Source organism: Tenrec ecaudatus, chromosome 8, assembly GCF_050624435.1.
Source record: "Tenrec ecaudatus isolate mTenEca1 chromosome 8, mTenEca1.hap1, whole genome shotgun sequence".
Taxonomy (NCBI): domain Eukaryota; kingdom Metazoa; phylum Chordata; class Mammalia; order Afrosoricida; family Tenrecidae; genus Tenrec; species Tenrec ecaudatus.
Window position 1 is genome coordinate 6,577,661 of NC_134537.1, and position 21,732 is coordinate 6,599,392.

General features: G+C 57.1%; 1 protein-coding gene across 6 annotated transcripts in view; it reads left to right on the top strand.

Annotated features, from left to right (window-relative positions):
• Positions 1-21,732, top strand: part of ZDHHC3 (zDHHC palmitoyltransferase 3) — a 44,388-nt gene that overhangs the window by 13,340 nt on the left and 9,316 nt on the right. For 3 of the 6 annotated variants that reach the window (XM_075555952.1, XM_075555949.1, XM_075555950.1), the window contains exons 2-6: positions 1,920-2,249; positions 13,527-13,651; positions 19,691-19,787; positions 20,152-20,233; positions 20,322-20,417. In XM_075555952.1, coding sequence (XP_075412067.1) covers positions 1,944-2,249; positions 13,527-13,651; positions 19,691-19,787; positions 20,152-20,233; positions 20,322-20,417 — 706 coding nt within the window. In that variant the 5' untranslated portion in view covers positions 1,920-1,943. The remainder of the gene's footprint in view (positions 1-1,919; positions 2,250-13,526; positions 13,652-19,690; positions 19,788-20,151; positions 20,234-20,321; positions 20,418-21,732) is intronic. The other 3 variants (XM_075555955.1, XM_075555954.1, XM_075555953.1) reach the window with 1 other exon arrangement.

Genomic DNA, 21,732 nt, shown 5'->3' on the forward strand with positions numbered 1-21,732 from the left:
AAAGATGAGGCTGTCTGTCCACTCCCATAAAGGTTTATAGCCTGAGAAGCCCTAGGGGGCAGCCCTGTGCTGCCCTGTAGGATGACTGTGAGCCAGAATCGACTAGATTTCAGTGGGGTTTTTGGTTTTCTAGAGAGCATAGGTCCCTTTTTTAGCTTGCTGGCTCGTGCGTCATCCATCAAGTCGTGCCAGCTTTGCTGGACGTGAGATGGTCATTCCCTGTGGTCACGGGTTCCTGTGCCCCTGCTCCCAGCACAGAAGTGCCTGGTGTAGGAAGTACTCATATCCCCATGTGGCCAGATCCTCTGTGACTCTGCGTGCGTGGTACACATTCATTGCCTTTCAGCCACTAACTCGCGGTTGCCGTGGAGGGAGCCCTGGCCTTCCTCTGCTGTGCAGCTTTCCACCTTCCAGTGTCATTTTCAGTAGCCGGCACAGCTTTGCCTGCGTAGCTTTCTGGACACTCCTTGCTATTTGGGGGACTGGGGGCAGTAGGGGGAGAAGAGAAATGGGGGGGGAGCTAAGAATAACTTGACATGACACATTACTGAAGAGCCAGCTCTTCCCTTCAGGCTGCAGCCCCTGAAAAACACGCGCAGCCAGCCTGGCGTTTCAGTGGCTCCTGCTGCTGTGGAGCGGCTTGGGTTCTCAGACCTTGGTGTCACTTGCCTGTGCCACGGGGGCTTCCCACAGCCCCCACATCTAGTGGCGAAGCCAAACGGTCACCGTTGCTAACAGAGGAACCCGCTGGCCGTGGAGCCGGCCACGAAGCGTAAGGTACAGCGGTCGAAGAGGGAGGTCTGTGCTTGCTGGGTCTCCCCGCACCATTTGTGCATGGACAGACTTTAGTTCATGTGGCTCAGCTGTCTCACTGCTGTCTCCAGGCCCTGGAGCGGCAGCAGATAGGAAGAAAAGGCCCCATTGCCCTGCCCGTGCTTCTGACGGAGAGAGAGAGAGAGAGTGTTAGTTCACGCTGCCGGCACCTCCACGAACTCCTTCCACCCTCGAGCTCCCCTCGGGAGGGAGACGGTAGCCGAGGCCAGCTGGTAGGCTTGCTGTCCCACGTACCCACACGTGGTCCCATTGCCTATCACAAGGAAAGCAAAGTGAGTCAGCCCTGGGGGTGGGGGTGTTTGGGCCAGTATAGCAGAAAACAGACAGACAGCAATACAAGCTTGGTTTGTTTCGAAGCACTCCCCAACCTGGTGACTGTTTCCTTTGTCGTTACTAACTTGCGGCAGGTGGTCCTAGGTAGCCCCCGTTTTCCTCCTGCTGGTCCCAGATAAGGAGCCCTGGAAGCATAAGGGTCACAAGTTGGGCTACTAACCACAGATCCACAGTTCAAAACCACCAGACTCCGTGGGAGAAAGACGGCTTTCTACTCCGGGCAACAAGTTACAGTGCCTGGAGCTCACAGGGGCAGTTGTCGCCTTCAGGGTCTCTCTGCGTTGGCACTAACTCGATGGCAGTGAACTTGGGTTTTTGTTTGGATGCCTTCACCATCAAGAAGGCGTCCGGTTACTGCCCGAGGCGTGTGCCCTAGAGGACTTGATTGACTCTCTTCTCTGTCTTTTAATTTACACTTTAACCAGCTCCTGAGTCTCTCTCACACCACGAGATCCCAGCAGGAGGAGGCTGGGTTCTGCTGTTAACTCCCTATCTGCAGCTGCTGCTCGGGCTGCCCAGGGGCCTGGCCTGTCACCCACCCATGGCGACTTCCATCACTGCCAGGTGATGGCATCGGGCAAGGTGGCCCTGCTCAGGAGGGTTACCTCCCAAGAGTGGAGAAGGAGACTCCCATTTTGGAGGGACTAGCAGTGCGGCAGGGGTCCCTCGCCCGCCGATGGCACTGCCTCCGCTGGAGACTCCCTGGTGGCACCTCCATACCCAGTCTCCTTCCTCCCTCTGCTCTCTTCCAGATGCTGGCACGGACAGAATAGCTTATGATGCTCATCCCCGCCCACCACTCCCGAGACATTGAGCGGAAACCCCAGTACCTCCAGCCAGAGAAGTGCGTCCCGCCTCCCCGCCCTGGTCCCAAGGGAACCATGTGGTTCATCCGTGACGGATGCGGCATCGCCTGTGCCATCGTCACCTGGTTTCTGGTCCTCTATGCCGAGTTTGTGGTCCTCTTCGTCATGCTGATTCCATCCCGGGATTACGTCTATAGCGTCCTCAACGGGATTGTCTTCAACCTGCTGGCCTTCTTGGCCCTGGCCTCCCACTGCCGGGCCATGCTGACGGACCCCGTGAGTATGTCAGGGTGCCTTTTGGCCCACCCACACTCTCCTCCTATGGCCCCAGGGGCACTGGACCCAGGCACTGCAGGGCCAAGGGTGGCAGAGGAGCAGGGCAGCCTCCTTTACACAGCTTGCGCCTCTTAGTTAACACCACGCGGGGCGCTTCCAACAGTTTGTGGGAGACTGGAACTTAGAGTGATGTTGTTCCCCTGCACTCTCTGAAGCCCCTCGTGTGTGCCTTGAAACTTCTGTGGCAGAGATTTGGGCTCAGGGAAGCAAGCTCCTGCAGGAACACTGCGGCCAGCTCACTCCAAATAAAGACCGTCAGATGGCGCGAGCAGGGGGCCTGCTGGGGGACTGAGGCCGGAGGGCTGAGGACGGGGTGGCCCAGTGCAGAGAGGAGTGGAGCTGCGCCCAGTTCCAGGAACCTTCTCCGTGTTTGAGCGGGACTCCGCTTCCCGAAAGGGGAGACAAGCCTGTTCCAGGCAACAGCTCGTGGCCCTGGCTGACCACCCATGCCTGCACTGTGGCGTCCCTCCTGATGACTTTGCTGCAGAGAGATGGCTTTGCTGCAAAGACCAGGCTGTGAGAGTGGCTAGTGCAGGAGTGTGCACCCTGCTATTAAGCCTTCATCCCTACTCATTATCTCGGTAGGAAACTCAAGAGTCCATCAGTCAGTAAAGACCGCCTGTGGTCTGATTGTCCTGTGCGTGCACGGGATTCCAGTGTTTAAATTAAGCTGGGAAAGCCTGCCCATCTGCTGATGGCACTGGCCCTGTCCCTCCTCCCCCCATGGGCTCCTCCTACCTTCTCATGGGGGGGAGGGGGTGGCTCCAGTTCCCTCTGTTCTGCTGGTGGCTCCATATCCCATCCCCAGGGAGGGCAGTATTCCCAGTTCCATGACACATCAGCCACTGGTCCCGAGCAGCGCCCTCGGGAGGAGGGCATATGGAGTGGCTACATAGTCATCCCCCGAGAAAGGAAGGACCTCCCTGTGGTCATAGGTGCTGCAGGCATGCACCTGCTGAAAGGTTTTCCCAGCAGCTCCCAGTTGGTCACACTGGAGACAAGGGTTGGTCCAGAAATTTGCATGGGCCCCCTCCGCTAGGGACACAGGGCCAAGGACAGTATCTTGCTCGACTTCTGTTTCCCATCAAGTGACAGGCAGGGTGGGTAGCCCCCCAGTCTGGGCAGCAGTGGCTGTGAGGGCAGGCAGCCCACAGCAGGGGGAGCTGGCAGGGGAGCCAGAGGGCACTGAAGCAGGGCGATGTCCACCTCAGAGGAAGGAGCACCAAGCTGCAGAGTGCTGCGGGCCTGTGGCCCCTCTGGGGAGCCACTGGAATGCTGGGAGCCTAGAGGGAAGGTGGGTTAGCAGACAGACAATGTGGTGCAGGGTTCAGCGACTGGAAGGCGGTGAACTTCCAGCCGATGCTGCGGCAGGTCCTGTCCTGTCGGGTCACTGTGTCAGAGTGGGTTTGGTGTGTGAGGTATTGGGGGTCAGGCAGGTAAATGAAGGGCAGCCTGTGGCCACTGTCAAGGATCCTCCTGGCAGACATGATCACGCCGACCAGCCCCAGGGGTGCTGTGGGCAGGAGGAGATGGCCTTCCCAGCTACCCCCCCACCCAAATGTCAGGAAGCAACACACCAGGTCCCCAGAGCCCTCCGAGGCCGAGGGGGAGCAGCTAGAGACAGGAGCAGTGTCAGGTTTGAGGCTCAGCAGTAAAACCAGCCAGGCAGGCAGAGTGAAGGCGGGAACGGGGGTGCTAGCAGACGATTCTGGCCTTCACCACAAGGGCAGTGGGAAGCCTCAGAGAGGCGCGATGCCACCACCTGGCCTTCAAGAGAACAGCTTGTGCGGGTCAGGGGGCTCTGGGGGTAGGGGGCCGGTGAGTAGAAGCAGGCTGGGGTGGGCGAGTGCAGTGGCCACGGGGGAAGCCACCAAGGCTGGAGAGAGCCGTGGGACGTGGCGTGTTTCTGAGGCCAGTGGTCAGAGAGAGCCCCGGGAGCGCTGCACACACACCCCTCTAGAGCGTCCACTGTAATCAGGCTGAGTTGGCCTTGCCCGTTGGGAGACTTCAGAGCTCCCAGGTGACTCCTGTCCATCCGCCGGAGAGCAGGCTCTGTGCTGAGAGCTGAGAGCTACCAGGTGGAGATGCATGCAGAGTACCTTCGAGAGGCTTGGTCTGAGCTCCCAGAGGACTGGGGGTACAGCTTAGTGAATGGGAAAGACTTGGGGGCACAGATGCAGACTTCCATTTCCCCCAAGCAGCCTGCACAGCATGTAAGCAGAGGTGCCCGGTGGGCACGGGAGGTCAGGGTCTCATAGTGGAGAGTGTGGGTTGTTGGCTTCCAGAAGGCCTGGCACAGGGAGTCCTTGGAGCCCCTCACTTGAAGAGGGGTGGGGGGACTCTCAAGGTACCTCCTCCATAGGGTGCAGGAGAACACATTACCACCATCCTGTGTGGCTCAGCTTCTAATGCCAGGTGGGTGCAAGCCATGGACAACTCTGAGGGGGCTTCAAGACGTTTGTGGAAAACTGGAATGTTCCCACAAGCTTCTGAAGCCCCCGACCTCCAGTATATTACCAGATATCAGTGTGCCTCTCGCAGGTGTGGCTTGCTGGAAGCTGCAGAGAAAACTGGGCAACACAATGAAGGGACTGTCCTATGTTTCCCAGAGTAAGAGGGGCCGGCTCAAAGCATTTCCTGCAGATAGGCCCGCCCCGGGGTCAGCCAGCTTCCTGAGGACCTGCCTTGCCCCATTCCCAGCGTGGGGCAGTTTCTGCAGCAGCCACTGTACACACGGTGGAGTTGGAAGGAGAGTGCCCCGGAGGCCCCACAGTAGAACGTGGGCTTTCAAGAGGCCCAGGTGGGCTGCCTGAGCGAGTAGGGTGCCTTGTGGGCTCTGCCGAGACCCCTGGCAGCGTTGTGGTTGAAGCCTCTGTTGGCTGACCCAGAGGCTCAGCCTTTGGACCCACCCCTGGCAGAGGAAGATGTGGCTCTTCGCTGCCCTAAAGATGTTCGGCCTTGGAGACTCTGGGCAGTCCTGCTCTGTGCTCCAGGGTCACTGGTGCTGGTTTGGAGGGGCACCCACACTGCGGGGTCTCTGCTTACAGAAAAGGCTCTCCAGCAGGCTTTCAGAAGCTCTCATGGGATTGTGGTCATGTTTCCCATCTTTTTTTTCCAGAAGGAAATTGCCTTCTAAGGTTATGGACAGTAGTGTGTGCACGATATCATTTTGTTAACCTTACTCATACTAGTAACAACCTCTTCTGGTCACCCAGGTAGTTGTTTTCTGCTTCCAGCTTTAAAATTCCTTTCCCAAATGGAGCCTCAGAACAGTTGTTGGGCTCTTCTGTTTTCTCTGCTCGCTGCTCATCAAGTCCCGAGACTGTCACTTGACAGGAGCACAAAGCCCTACAGCCCAGCACCCACCACCACACTGCCAGGCCTCCCTCACAGGACCAGTGTAGGGACAATGGGGTCGGTGTGTGGCACACATGCTGAACCAGGAAGAGACAAATGATGCTCAGGTGTGCCCAGTCTAGGGGTTAGCTCCCCCTTAAGGACTAGCATCCTGCCGAGGGAAGAGGACAGGTGCATCTGGTACTGGTGGGGTGGCCAGGCGGCAGGTCTGGCTGGGGCTGGGTCTCCTGGTGTCCTGCCCTCGCCTCTCTGGGGAGGCCTTCCAAGGAGCCCCAGTCTTCCTGGAACCCTGCAGGTGCTCAAAGGCCCGCAGCGGCTCCAGTTGCCCCGTGAAGCAGCCTCTTGAAGACATTCTGGACTCCTTTCTGGCCACTCCACTCCCCGCCTTCACCATCTGTTCTTCTGTGGTTACAGTGCGTTTTCATGCCTCCTCTGGTGAAATCCCGTGGGAAGAATTCCCTTTAAAATTCAGATCTGGCACAGCGTCTCTGTCTCGCAGAGGGTACCAAGAGCTGGCAAGCAGCTCGTTTCTGTCCGTCCGACCGTCCCGCAGCAGTGGGGTGACCCTCGTGACCAGCCGACCGGCCTGTGAGCCTCATTGTAAATGATCACAGCTGAGACTTGAGGAGGAAGTGCTATCAATCACTTCCACGGAATCACTGCGAGCCTCTGGCCACCTCTCTGGACAGCCCTCACTTGACCACTGTGGGTCACTGCGTCAGCCCCGCTGCTTGCACGCCACAGTCAGCAGAGTGGGCTTCACGTCAACTGGGCAGTGGGTGCTCCCTTCTGGAATCTCTCCCGGCACCCTTGCTGAGCACGCACCGTGCGCAGGACAAACATTTCCTAGTGTGGCGGCCTGATGCAGGGGCCAGTGAGAACACAGCAGGAGGGCCTGGGCCCCTTTGCAGCTGCAGCTGACCATGCTGTGCTGCCAGCTACAGGCCTGCTTGCCCAAGGTCGGCTCAGCATTCATTCATCTCTCCTGCTGGGCAGCTTGTACCTGCCCCTGAGCAACTCCTCATCGCCGGGAGAAGGCTTCCTGGCTCCAGAGAGACGGGAGTGTGCCCTTCGGGGATCACCTTCCGCTGCGCTTCCTGTAGGGCAGCCCTGTGGCCACACCACGAGGCCTGCACCTGTCAGCTGACCTCTGTCCCCGACAGAGCTTGGGGTGCCGGGGGTGTGGGGCTGACACTCACCCGGGCCCCCATGTGTACACAGGTCTTCATCTCTGTGGCCCCAGAAAGCTTCTTAGCCAGTTTTGCCCCTGCTGCCCAGAGTGGGTAGGGATGTTTAGTCCTGAGGGACCCCCACCTCGTGCTTCCCAGGAGCCCGTCCCTCCCCACGCTTGCTCTTGTACCCTTCATGCCACGTTGTGCCAGCTCGTCTGCCTATTGGAACGGGCCGCCTTACTTGTTCTTCCTAAGGGTGCTGGCGGTCAGATGACAGCCAGCAGCAAGGCCGTGGAGAGCTCCTGCCACGCCGCGCTCTAGAACTCTGAGCCGCGCGTCTCCCGGCCTGGGTTCTCAGCCTGCATTGCCAGTCACTAGCTATGGGGCCTGGGCAAGGTCTCCACTGTAGGCACCTTGTCTGGACAGCGAGGAAGAGCCGTGGGCTTCTTGTCCAAAGCAACTGAGTCGACACGTGGGGAGCCTTTGGAGCTGTGACCGCTGTGCGGTGAGCACTCCAAGGCCTGTTGGGCAGTCAGGCTGATTGGCTCGGGGGCACTGACTGTGCGCTTCGTGCCGCAGACAGGCCCTGGGCAGTGCCCTGGGTTAAAAGTTGGGAGGCGCTGTGTCTGCGCCGGAGGAAACGCAGGCATGTAGGCAACAGAGGTCGGCATGTGATTAACTGATGGGTGCAGTGGTCTGGGCTTCTGACGAGTTGGGTCAGAGCCCAGAATGGGAACATTGGAAGAGGAGCGGTGCCCCTTTCAGCAGCGGGACCTGGGAAACAGGGTAACTGCCTCGACGGGACCACACACACATTCGGGGCTGCTGAAACGGGCACGGTTGTTTCCACTCTGCTGGTCGAGAGGTTTCACTGCTGCACAGCACACGGCTGCCCTGTTTCCTGAGAGCCAGTATTGACGCGTGCTGGTTTGTGCTTCGGTTCTCGTGCTCACGTTTCATTGTACCAGGGTCGCTTCATCAGCCGTGACGGGCCTGGGAAGGCCTGGTTGGGAGCTTGGCTATACTATGAATACGCTCCATGGGAGCACAAAGACAGGGATGGGTTCCGCCTGGTCCTGGGTCAACTGCCGATGAGGAGGCGCCCCTGAGCAGTTTGGGGTGCACAGGGCAGGGAGGTGGCCCGCAGGCTGAAGGGGGAGGAGTGGTGATGATACCAGCACACCTGGTGGTTCACAGCTCGGTCCTGGAGAAGGAGAAGCCAGCTCTGGGGTTGTGGTCTTAGGAGTTCTCCCAGGAACTTGGACTGGGTGCCGTGGTCCATAGAACTCCACTGCTGTCTGCTTGGCTTTCCTTCAGGACCACGCGGAATGGCTCCCAGTGGGTTTCCCGGGCTGCAGTCTTCATGGGAGCGGAAGAACTGTTGGGTTTGAACCCTCGACCTTTGGGTTGGTAACCAGGGCTCCTTGCCACAGTCCCCAGGGAGCCACGCTTGGGGTGGGCAGCAACACGATGGGGTTCACATTTTAGAAAGGTTGTGCTCAACACTGTTGGGGGAAGAGTAGAGTGGGCTGTAAAGGGTGAGGGGGAGTCAGAAGCAGGCGACGGATGGGGCTGCAGTGAAGCCGGGTCGTGGTGTGGCAGAAAGGTGGACTCGAAACACTGGTTAGGGGCAGATCTAGCTTGGTAGAACAGATGGGGCGTGGGGCAGAGGACCGAGAAAACTGAGATTTCTGTGCTGGGTGACTGCCAGGAACCAGGGAAGAGGGACAGTTGGGTTGGGGGGAGCAGGTGAAGCAGTGAGTAATGGGTTCTGTCCTAGCTGTGCCTGCCATATGTTGGGGATCCAGTTCTGTGTTCTTTTATGATCTGTTGGACAACCAGGTAGACATATTTGTCGCTCCCAGAGAGGTCAGCATGAGAAAATCCTTCTTGGATGGTCATAAGGGAAGTGGGGGTTATTGACAACACGGTCCAAGAGAGAGTTTGGAATGAGCAGGGGAGAAAGCTGGGGTGGAACCCTGGTACATACCTGTCTCCAGGAGATCCAGGCAGCACAGAGCATCTGTAGGAGAGAGTGACAGAGTGGGGGGTCTGGTGGTGATGAGACCCCCAAGGAAGGTGGAGGCTAAGCAGGGACAGATTACCAAATACGCAAGCTAAGCGCTAGTGGACAGTTTCACACTGGCCCCCTTGCTTCCTGGCTACTCTTCCCTGCCAGGGACTGCACATTCGGAAAGAGGCTGTGCCGAGGTGGTTGGGGGAGTGACCGATGCCAGCCCGACCTAGAAAGAGAATCTTTGAGATGGTGACAAATGTGAAACTGCTCGCTGCGCATTGGTCAGGAAGCCCGTGCCAACCCCTACACTAAGGATGCACCAGGGGCTTTGGCAGCAGGGCCTGGGCAGGACAGGTCCTCTGGCCGACATGTGCACCTGGAGCCCCACTGTAAGACTTGTGTTTCTAAGCACAGCCAGAAACAAGGGCGACCTGGGAACTTGAACTGCCCTCAGTGTAAAGACTCTGGAGCAGAGACATCCAGCCAATCCCAGTAGCCGGAGCTTCCTTAAAAATCGTGCCTGAAACAGGCCAAAAAACCAGCAAAACAGGAAATTAGCCTCCTCATCGCTTCTCCCTCTGGAAACAAACGAAGGTCCTTTGTCCTTTCCTTCTGCGTGGCTTCAGCGATCCGATCTGTAAAAGGTCACCCAGTTGCCCGTACTGAAGTACTTTGTGTGTGAGGGTTTCTGTACCACACTGCCCTATATCTGGGCCAGTACCCTTCCAACCCCTCATACTTGGTCTGGGCTCTGTCTTGTCATCCTGAAGGCTTGAGAGGCTGGCCCTCCTGTGAGGCCCTCGCTGGCTCAAGAGGACAGCACTGAGAGAGCACTCTGGTCACACACTTCAGGGACATTGGCGATATTTCTGCCACCGTAGCACTTCCCTGGGGTTTGCTTTTCACTCGTGTGGTTAATTTTTTTTCCTTATTACAAAATTACTAGTCAACATAGAACATTTAAGAAGTCCAGCCAAGAAAATAAAATTTGCCTGCGATTCCATTTGAGGTAACCGTGAATGGGTTCTACCTGGGTGTTTGTCTCTTTTCCCTATTCTCACGGACATGTCTTTATAAAATGGGCTCCTGGTCTACATTCCGTTCAGAAACCTATTTTCCCTTTAACAACCTATGTTAGCCGTCTCCCAGGACACCGTGTGCTTCTGCAGTCTATCGAATGCCAAGAGCCACATTCTGAATGACATTACACGTACCGTATGGTTCTTGCCCACCAATGCTGCCATGCTTTTAAATGGTTTGTAGTAGGGTTTTCTGGCATCTGGAGACATTTTACAGATCATATACTTTTTCTTTTCTCTTTCTCTTTAAAAAAAACAACTTTTTTTCCACCAAAGGGGTTGTTTCAAACCACTAAAGTATAAAGGACACCCATGTATTCACCATTTTTACAAGTCAGACTTTTCCCAGGTTTTGGCCTCTGCCTCCCTCTCCTGTGAAGACCCCCCCCCTCCTGTCTCCCCTCAACAGAAGAGGTCTTCACCCTGGTGCTATGAGCCCAGGACCCAGGCCACCCATACCCAACACGCATCCTTTGGGTGGTCTCCTTCCCTCCCTGAGCCCAGGTCTCTTATACTGAACACAGACCAGGGACACTGCTTTGAAAAACAGTGGGCAAGTGCTGGCTGTCCCAGGCATGAATAGATGCTCACCCGGACGATAGAATCTCCTCTCACAAACTCTGGCAAAAAGACTTAGGGTTAGGGTTTGGATTGGGGTTGGTGTTAGACTTAGGGTTGGAGTGTGTGTGTGTGTGTGTGTGTGTGTGTGTGTCTGTCTGTCTGTCTGTCTGTCTCTGGAAGCAGGTGGAGGACTGAGGGTTAGGGTGTCTCTCTTCCCCCACCCCTCTGGGAGCAGGTAGAGGACTAAGTGCATGCCGGCCTAGAGTCCCCCCAAGGCCTCTTCTCTGACAGACTGAAATGGTTTCCTGTTCCCTTGAAGTGTCTGGCTGAACTTCCCCTGCTGCTGACAAGAGGCCCTTCCTCAGTCCTGCTCATCATCTCCTGAGAAGCCATCTACCTGATAACACCCCTTTCCCCTGCCTCAGGGACAGTGCTCCCCCTCCTGGGCACCCTTCTGCTGCTGTCTAGCCGAAGCCCACCCCCCTGCCCCATCTTTCAGACCCACTTTCCTCCCAGAATCCCCACCTCGGCACTCGTGCTCCCGAAAGCTCCTGACATGCAGTGGCTGAGACTTCTTACTGTGCATCTGGGTTCCCACCCACCTGCTCCGTCACACCTTTGCATTTCCCGTGGTGCTCCGATTTCCCACATGGGTGGTACTTGACCCCTGAGGCTGCTGGGGTGGTGGAGGTGAAAAAGCAGGACCCTGCACTTTACCCTGTGTGGTGTGCTGTCAGACATTTTCAATCACCATGGCAGGGTGCCGGCGTGTTTGATTTTCCTGAAAAGAAGGGGTGGTGAGCCAAATAAGGTTGGGAATGTACGGTTGTAAACATCCAGGAGAGAAGGGTAGATTGGTTGCACCTCACGAGTAACTCCGCTGGAGTCTCTATCGTCTGTGGTCTTTTCCTTGGTAAAAGATAAAACGCAGCTCCCTTGCACTCTTGGAATCTGGAGATTGTTCTGGTTATGCAGCGGCTTTTCCCTTCCCAGGAGAGACTCTGATTCCAAGACCTCCTCCTCTCTAGGCTGAGAGCCCTTTGCTTGTTGTAGTCCCTCTTGGACACCAGGGAGCTGGTCAAGAAAACAGTACCATTCACAGTAGATTACACAACCAACCACAAGAGCAACAGCCTAGGAATAAATCGCACCAGAGACATAAACTACTCACAATGAAAACTGTGAACCACTACTATAAGCAACATCTTCATAACCAGGAAACCATTCCATGCTCATGGATTGGAAGACTTCACATTGAAAATAGCCACTCCCAAAAGCTCTCTATAGATACACACAATGTAATTCTATCCAAATCTCAACAATGTTCTTTAATGGAAAAATCCAATCTTCAATTTGAAGACCAAAGGAGACCTCACACTTCAATCTCAAAACTTTGAAGGCAGCGTCAGAAAACCAAACTGCCGGTACTGACTGGTACCATAACAGACACCTAGACACCAATGGAACAGAATTGAGGACCCGGAAGTCACTCTATCTCATCTTTGACAAAAGCACAAAGTCTACTTAACAAACGGTGCCGGGAACTCGCTCTTCCTCTGCAGAGACAGGACCGGGTCCATCCCTCAAGATGCAGAGAGATGAACGTGTGCTAAAGCTACAACTAGGACGTGCCTGGAGGAGCACGTGGGCCAAAACGGGGTGGGGGGGCTGGTTTTTTTTTTTTTTTTTTATAAATGCCTTCTGAAACAAAAGGGAAAGCATACGCACTGCAGGAGAGAAAATGGATCCGTGGGGCCTCTTTAGAGTGAAATGCCTGTGCTCATCAAAACACTTTACCAAACAAAGCCTGTAGCCCGGAGGAAACCCACTGGCAACACATCGGATAAGAGCTGAAACTATAAATATAGAGAACAGTTCAACTCAGCAGCAAAAGTACAAACCCAGTAAGAAATGGGGAAAGGACGTGAACATTCACTTCACAAAAGAGGGCGTTCATTCAGGCAGCCAACAGCTACAGGACAAAATGCGACCACTAACCAAATCCAAATCCACTGCCGCCGAGTCCGTTCTAACCCACAGTCACCTGTATAAGGTGCCCAAGGTGGAAGATTTCCACAGGAGCAGAGAGCCTCGTCTCCGTTGGAGTGGCAAGTGGGTGTGGTTAGCTGTTCAATGCTTCCCCGATAGATGATCAGAGTTCCATTAACTCAGTGCTGACTCACAGCGACCCCGGAGGCTTCCGAGAGTAACTATTTACGGGAGTAGGAAGCCCACCATGCAGATCAAAGCCCAACACGTAGCCACTACCCCGTCAGGGCGCCTAGAGTTTCATTAGAGGAAAGCAAACCAAAGCTACGTTAAGTCACCCTCTCACCTGCTAAAAACCACCAATGAAAGGACTTGACACCAATCTACACAGAACCCGTGAGAACTTCAAGCTGCCAGCGTTTATCTGGGAGAGCCAGGCCTGGCAGGTTACTCCCCTGTGAAAATTCCCAGAGGTTCTCGCTGTTAAAGGAAATTGGATATTGACTCTCAAAAAACATAGTTGGGGAATCAAGTCTCCATTTACTAATTACATTGAAATAGAATGGTGCCGTGGAAACTGATTTAGGAAAGGTGGGGGGGCGGGGCCTAAGAACAAATATAAGAATGGAGAAAACGTTCTAAACCTGGTGGGGTGGTGATCAATGCACTCCTCCTGGTGTGACTGAACTATTGAATCATGTGATGTGCGTTCTCTGCCCGTGAAACGACATCTAAAAGAAACTCCGGGTGTTGAAAAACAGAAAAAGAAACTCCGTTTAGTTCAATGGAAATGGAAAATGGTTGGAAATAATAACTGAACTAGTCTGGGTGGGAAATTAATCAAGGAAGTTCATAGGACCTAGTGGCATTTCCTCAAGGCAAATTCTTGGTCACTGACTCAACGTCAGCCCTGAGAAGTCCCCAGGATCCAGGTGCCCTCTCCCTGTGTGTGTGATTTCCGCTTTCAGATAACTGCCTCCACCGGGACATGTGAGGGCTGTTGGGGACCCCCTAACCCTGACACCTCCCCTCTGTTTTGCAGGGGGCAGTGCCCAAAGGAAACGCCACTAAAGAATTCATCGAGAGTTTACAGCTGAAGCCCGGGCAGGTGGTGTACAAGTGTCCCAAGTGCTGCAGCATCAAGCCTGACCGGGCCCACCACTGCAGGTACGGCCCCCCTGCCGCCCCCTTCCCCTCCACCGCACACCCCCAAAGGTGCCCTCTGAGCGTCCCTGGGTGTGAGTCTCCCCCAGTCCCCAGCGAGCGAGCTTGTCTGCACAGGGCTGCAGTCTGGGATGGGAACCCTGCCTCACCTCTGCCTCTGCCGCCACGTTTCCGAACAGTCGGCAGTCCTGCTCTTCCCACCTCAGGGCTGCCTCACCAAGCAGCCGGGGAGAGAGTGGCGAGGGAGGGTCTGGTCCTCACACGTTGACAAGGTTGGCTGCACTCGCTCGGACTTCCACAGATGAGGGAAGGGGTAGTGCCTGAACGGAGGCTGTGCTTTAGGAGAGCGCCTGGAGGTTGCCAGGCCCCGTCTCTGGTGGCTGTGCTTGTGTGGGCTTGGGGGTTTCTTTGTTCTTCCGAGTCTTCTCAACTAGCAGACCGTGAGCCGTGTGTCACACTTCACTGTAGCAAGGGCAACTTTAAATGCTAAAGGACACGAACGCCACTTGTCCCCTGTCTCCCATCCGTGTTTCTTGGGTTGGGGAGAGGTTTCGGGGCCCTGCAGTTGCTCGTGGCATCGGACGGGTGCAATCACCATCTGAAGGAGGCTCGCAGGAGGGCAGGCTTCTCTTTCAGACCCACAGACAGCCATCAGGGCTGCCCACCCAGAGAGCTGCCAGGCCTGAGTCCTCGTGGTCACCCCTGCGGCACCTCCCTCCGTGAGGAAAGTGGGCCTTGAAGGGGCGATGTGCCACCTGGAGAGTCACTTAGACAGGCATGCACATACGTGTCAAACCCTGTGTGGGGGTGCATGCCTGTGTATGGATGTGTGGATGCGTGTTTGTGTGTGTGTGTGTGTGTGTGTGTTTTCTACCTGCCAACCTCTCGGAGGTAGACCCTCCAGAACAAACACCCCACTGGAGCGTGGGGATAAAGAATCGGCCTCCTTCGGAGGTGAGGAGCAGAGTGATGCTGTCCTGTCTGGTGCTTCCAGCTGATGCGTATTGGAAGCTAAATTAGGCCTGAGGGGAAAATGTTAGTATGTCTGCTCTCCCTACCCACCCCCCATGCCGGGAGCCAGCTGTTTTCTAGACACCCAGCTGGCTAGGCCCTGCACCTCTCTAAACTTGAGCTGCGTCCTCTGTGAAAGGGGTGACGTCAGAGCCGGGCCTCGTGGCTGGTTTTCAGACGACACAGGAGTAGCTGTAAGTCACCCTGCCCAGCAACCAGTGGGTGTTCTCAGGTTGAGGCTGGGTGTTGAGGTTGGACAGATCCGCAGGTGTGGAAAATTGGGCCAGCACATGTCTTTTCTCTTCCCTCCTGAGCCCTCGCCACTGCCACCTCCTGCCCCTCTCCCCAGGACAATCCAAGGGGGGCACTTTGGTTCCCAGAAATCCAGTTAGCTTGAGCAGAACAAGTGCTGCTTGAAGTGAAACGGGCTGCAGTGAAGGTGCCCATAGTTGACCACTCTGCCTTGGGAAGCGCATGCCGCCAGCTGCCATGTGTGGTGGCGCATGATGGCCCCATGGTCTCCAGGATGGTACAGGAGAACTCAGCACCCTAGCCAACATGGGGCTATATGGGGCTGGTCAGGCAGGGCAGTTTGCTGTCTGGTCAGGGGAACACTGTTCATCTCGCCCACTCAGGCAAAGCTGTCTGTGTCCAGCTCTGTGGTCCCTGTCCCCCAGAGAATGGTGAGATGTCTCTGAGCCTGGGATGCACCTAACACTTACACACGTACCTAACCCACCCCACCCCACCCTGTCTGTGCACCTTCCAGCCCTGCAGGGGTCTGTCTGGCAAAGACAGGCACTCAGAACCCTGGCTGCTCCCGTCCTGGTTCTGGGTCCCCCCTGTCCGTGGAAGCAGCTTCATGGGCACCCGGTGAGGAAGGAGCACCATCAGTGCTATTGCAGGCGACCCGGACATGAAGCTGTTGTGCTAGGTTCTTGTTACACACTAAGACAGAGACCTCTGACTGCGGCCACTCACATTCTTCAGTGGCCCACAGGCTCCGAGCCCCTGCTGTTTGGTCCTGCTGTGGGGCTGTCCTGGTAATGGTTACAGATAGAATTTATACAGCACACTCCTTGGCGGTGTCATTGGTATTGGGCTGGTAACCACAAGGTCCACGGGTCAGGCCCACCAGCCAGCCCTGGAAAGACTGACAGCCTCGGAAGCCCCACAGGGGTCGCCACAACCTGTGATGGATTTAGCAGCGGCGGCGGGAAGGGGGGCTTGGTGTCCGATTTTCAAAGCATGTCACACACAGTCTCACTTCTGGTGCTCGCAGTGGCTCGGCGAAGTCTGGGCAGGCAGTTCTGGCTGGAGAAGGCCGACTGCTCGGCGCTAGGCCCCCTTAGAGGTGTGGCCTCAGGCCCTGCTCTGCGCTGTGCTGTGTGCACTCTGGGCCGCAGTCGGCCCTTTCCCACTGGAGAATGCTGTGCCCCTGCGGTTGTGCAGTGTCACCAGAGACTGGCACACTGGGCCACCAGGTGCAGGGCCCAGTGCTGTTGCACGCAGAGGCCACAGCCCCCAGGACCCTCAGTGTCTCCCAGGTGGGCAGGTGGAGCACCTCCCAGGGGAGGGATCCCAAGTGCTTGCAAGGAGCCGGGTGGGTGCTTTGGTCTGGAAGGTGGTGAGGACCCCGGAGCAGAGGTGCAAAGCCTCTGCCTCCTCGGTCCCTGATGTAGTCCATAGAGGGACCTGGGAAACCTGGGGGGAACCAGACCCCACTGAAGGCGTTTGGCCTTTTCAGTGACTGTGACGCCTGCTGGGGACATGCTGCCAAGCCCCCAGCGCCTAGAACTCACAGCAGCTCCAACATGGCCCCTGGTCCATGCAGAAAGGAGGGTGGAAGACAGCTGGGGGCCATGGAGTGGTGTGAGCCCCGAGCTTCCTCAGCCCCCTATGCTTATGCTGAGCTGAGGGGGGGTACCTTGTGGTACCTGAGGTGGCACAGCAGGACGCCCACCCTCAGGCCACCCCAAGTGTCCTTCCCTTGGCACTCCGCATGCCTCAGGCCCAGCATCTGACAGCTGTGGGCCAGTCTTCAATCCGGGGCTCGCCTGTGCCCAGAAGCCTGCTTGTAAACCGCCCTGTCCGCCAGGGAGAGAAGGGAGTGTGGGCGGTTCCTGACATTCAACCCAGAAAACGCCTGAGGCCAGCAGTGCGGGGCAGCCTTTGCAGCCCCACCCCCATCCCCTGTGACTTCTCCATCATGAACCCCGAGAATGTGCTCTCCATGGGCCCCACCCCTGTGAAGAGGGAAAGCGGGAAGGGCGGATTTGCTGTGAGTGCTTTGTAAACACTTTCAGAGGCCCAGCCACTCTGCTCTGCAAACACTGCGAGGGCACCCACTCGACCCTCCCTTTGGAAATATGTACAGATGGAGGAGGCGCTGCTCGGGAGTCTAGGCGGCAGGCGCAGAGCCCACAGAACCTGGGGAGGGGACCGAGAAATCAGAGCTGAGTGTCTTGTGGGGCGGGGACAGACTGCATGGGGAGCTCAGGCCGGGGCTTCATGCTCACCTCGTCTGTACCTTCACAGTGTATCACCAAGATTTTGTGTGTGTGTGTGTGTGTGTGTGTGTGTGTAAAAGAGATTTTTGGACTGAGATGGTTTCAAGCTTTTTTGATAACAAACTCCTCCTTCTCCTGTACAAATATATATAGGGGAGGAGACTTTCTTACCATCTTTCCATGAACTTCTGAAGCTCTCCCCATGTCAGGATGTGTGCATGTGTAGATGCGTGTACACACGCGCGTGCACACATACATGCAGGAAGACACGGACTGGGGAAACAGAATCGCTGGTACCAGGCTGCCTGTGTCCTTCCCTCCATGTCCCTCTCATGTCGCTCACACTGGGCCAGCAACTCCGAGGTGTGCTCATTCCCGGCATGTGCGTCAGTGGGGTCCTGGAATTTCAGAAGTGGGAAAGTGAGTAGACAGAGAGAGTGTGAACCTACTGCTGTGAGCCCGGCCAATACCAGTTCCCACGTTCCACAATAGTCCACAACCTGGTGATGGAGAGACTCTGAGGCTTGGAGTTGAACCAGCTTGGCAGAAGGAGCTGTGCTAGGGAGTGGGCAGGGGCAGCCCCGGGTGGGCATGCCTGCCCCCAGAGCTGGCCAAGACCCCACACCCACTGTGGAGAATTTCTTCTGAGGGGTCTGCTTCCAGACCCAGGGTCCTAGGGACAGCACACCTCCATACCTGGAAGACCACGCCCTTTCCCTGTGTGGGCAGGTCTAAAACACCTGGCAGCCCCAGGCCACTCAAGTTGATCCACCAAGACTTTCGTTGCGGGGGTGGGGGTGGGGAGCCAGTGTGCACTAAGAAACTTTAACAAGAGTCTAGCTGTTCTGAGTGGCATTCCTGGTGCTCTAAGCTGTTTATCTCCAAGATAAACTGGGTTCATTGGGAAGATGCTACTCCAGTGAGTTGAAGAGAGCCATCCTTGGGGAGCACATCCTTGGGTGAAGGGTCCTCCGGAAGGCAGTTGCATCTAAACCCTGGGAGTGCTGCGTTCTTGTTTCACCCTGACTTTGCATTTCCCAAAAAGGAGGGAGCAGTTTGCCTGAAGCCTTCTCCATCCCAAACGCCCCAGCTAACAAGTTTGCGGTGTGCCGGTGAATGGGATTTCCCGCTAGCTGTGGAGCTGAAGCTCCTGGAAGGAGGGGCCTTCCTGACCCCAGGAGACAGCCCACCCTTCACCCAGCTCTGGAGGGGCTCCTGCCTTCCTCAGCCTGGAGCTGGGCCACCCCCTCCTGGGTCCACCCCAGGAGCTTGGGCTTGATCTTCTAAGGGAGATCAGGGCAGCAATAGTTCTCCGTACCCCTTCCACACTCTAAGCTGGTTTGCTTGGTCCCACCCAGTTTCTTTTCATTTTTCATGTTTTTGTTATGAACGGGGTAAAGGTCCACTGAGCAAAGGTCCAGTTTTACATTTGCGATTCTTGCGCATGTTGGTTCATCTCCATGGTCATTTACATCTCCTCACCATCTTTACAGGTCCGCACACTTCTTCTTTCCCTTCCTCAAAGACACGTGTGCTCGCTCTCTGATGGACCGTCTAGCCACGTGGCGGGGTGGGCGGCCTCTAGGGGCCCAACCATGCTCTGTCTCGGTGTTTTGTGAGTTTGGGGGGAGACCATCTGAAGGGGTTGGGGTGGATGAAACTCTCATAGCAGAGCGCTGGCCGCCCTTGAAGAGCGAGCAAGTGTGTGGTCCGTGATGGAAGAGCCTGACATGCACGTGTGTGTGTCTTACACGCCGGCCGACATTTTGCGGACTTCTTCTGTTTCATCCAGCAACTTGGGGCTGGGTGGGAGGGGTCTCTGGGAGTTTCTGTGCGCGGGGTTATGGCATCTGCAACGAGGGGCATTTGTTCTGCGCTTCAAATCGCAGCCCCTTTCCCGCCTTCGTCCTTTCCCCAGGGTTTCCTAGGCAGTGTTGGCTTAGGCGGCATCTGCCGGGACATTGCCAGGCTTGGCCACCGAGGTTCAGGTGGGACGGATGACATCCCACACTGCTTGGGGTTTGCATCTCGTGACTGGCAGGCGGACGGGAGCCTTTCTTCCTTTTTTCTCGCCAGCCTGGAGGTCTTCCTCAGTGAAGCATCTGGTCGGGTTGTTTCTTTAAATTGGATGTCTCTCACCTCTTCCTTGTTAAGGTGCAGCAGGCAGGCCTTCCTTTTCTGGTCACTGTGCCTCCATTGTCACCCCAGTCACCACTCTGCTGCCCCTCAGCTCTGTCCCCTCTCGCGCCCGCTCCTTCCCGGGCACAGAGTCCACCGCTTCCATGAGCTGATCGTAAATTCCACAAAGGAGTACAGTCTCTTTGTCAGCCTCGTCGTTTCCATCTTGCTTCTGCATGAATCTGGGGCCTGGCGCTGCCCTCCGCGCCCCCTCACACACACACACCACAGAGCGGAGCGGCTCCATGTTTCTCTGTGGGCCCTCATGCCTCCCCTGGCCTCACGCCCAGAGCCCCCAGCTCCCCGGCAGCCCTCTCAGGGTCCGGTGCATTGGCTCTTTCAGTGTCTGTAAGCGGTGCATCCGGAAGATGGACCACCACTGCCCCTGGGTAAACAACTGCGTCGGGGAGAGCAACCAGAAGTACTTCGTCCTGTTTACAGTGAGTCCACCTCCCGCTCTGCCCCTGCCCTGGACCCACCCCCCGCAGACCTCGGCACTCGGGGGGCCATCCCAAGGGCAGTGCCTAGCCTCGGCCCTTCGCTTGAGCATTCAGGGGTTCCTCGGTGTTGACCAGCTGTAAGCAAGGCCTATTGGGGGCTCCTACCCCGGTATCAAGTAACCAGTTCCCTGCTGCTCACATTCATAGCCGTTCAGTGCGGGCCCCAGCGATGGAGGGCTCGCCGGATGCCCCTCTGCCCCGCCCCCTGGTCTCGCTTCTGCCAGCAGTGATTGAAGTGGCCCCTGGTGCCCAGGAGCGCTGGCCAGGCCCCAGCAGCAGCGTGCACACTGCTTTCCCGTTTCAGATGTACATAGCCCTCGTCTCCCTGCACGCCCTCATCATGGTGGGCTTCCACTTCCTGCACTGCTTCGAGGAAGACTGGACAAGTGAGTATGCGCCAGCGCGGACGGGGCCCGCGTGGGAGGTGGGCGCTCTGCCCCCTCCTGGTGCCAGGGGCCAACCTCGTTTTGCTAGATCTCCTGCAAGACTATGGAGTGCCAGGGGAAGGAGCAGCAGACCCTCTTCTCTCTCCTCAGGAGAATAAGCAGGCCCCCAAAGTCAGATCCGCAGGTAAAGTCGTGAGCGGGGGAAGCGTGCCCCCTCTCCCTGGCCCCCGCAAGGGCAGGAGGTGGCTCCTCCCTGGAAGAGGGCTCTTGAGTCGCACTTGAACCCTTCAAGGCCCACTGGGCAGGAGGCAAAAGCTGGGGAGCCAAGCCAAGTTCCCCAGGGTCCCAGCAAAGAGGAGGGCCTGAAACCCCAATCCTACCCTGTTGTCCCAGCTGCCGGGGTTGGATTCCCAGGCATGGGTGTGAAGCGCCCTGCTCCCATGGACACAGGAGAAGCCCCACAGAGAGCAAATCCCGGGGTGACTCTGACTGATAGCACCATCCCCGCTCAGCCCGGCTCAGCCCCAGGAGCTGGGGGCACGCCCGAGGCACGTGGCCCTCTCCAGCAGGAGAGCCCATGGAGTCGAGCTGTCGAGAGGGCTGGAAAGTAGTTCTGCGTCTCCTGGGGCTGCTTCCTGCCCCCCGCCACTCCAGCAGGGGTGGGGCACTGCACCTGTGTGGAGATCAAGACCAGGCCGCTGGGCTAGGCTGCCAGCCACTGGAGCAAGGGGCAAGGCTGTTCCATTCAGTGGGGGTGTGTGTGCACACACAGGCAGGTGTAAGCAGGGACAGCGCCTAGAGCCCAGGCTTCTCCACCAGAGTCTCCCGCACGTCCCAGGTGTGAAGCCCAGGCTGCGTGCACAGCCCTCCCTCCCACGGGGGGCTGGAAGTGCAGTGAGAGGCAGGCCCTCGGTGCAGGACAGGAAAAGGCAGGGCATTTCCACACAGCATGCGGGAAAATCACAGGGTCCAAAATAGTGCCAGTGAGAACCACCGAGCCCTGGGTCCAAGCCCCCGCCATGGCTGCCTGTCTGATATCAGGGCCCTGACCTCCCACCACCTGGCCAAGAGCCAAGAGGCAGCTCCCTCACTGAGGCCACCCAGAGATGGCCCACTCTGCCCAGCACAGAGCCCAGGAAAGACTGTCTCTGCAGAGCCCCACAGGAACTGTGAGGAGGTAACGGCGCTTGCCGGGACCACCCCCAGGTTTGGCCTCTGGGCGACTCAGAGAACGCATCCTCACTGCAGTCTCACAGCCTGGGAAGCCTGACCTGCCCTCCAGGCCCCACCTTTCCTGCAGGCTGCAGGTCCATGCCTGGGAGCTCGCTCAGCCCTACTGGCTGGATGAGGGGCCTAGGGCACCACCCACATGCCGTTTCCCCCAGTGTGGCCGACATCTCCAGGACTCCCGAGAGGCCACCTTGATGGCAGGGTGGGAGCAGGTCTCCCATTCACCCACTGCCTCCTTCTGTGCAGTGTGGGCAGGCTTTCATTTCAGG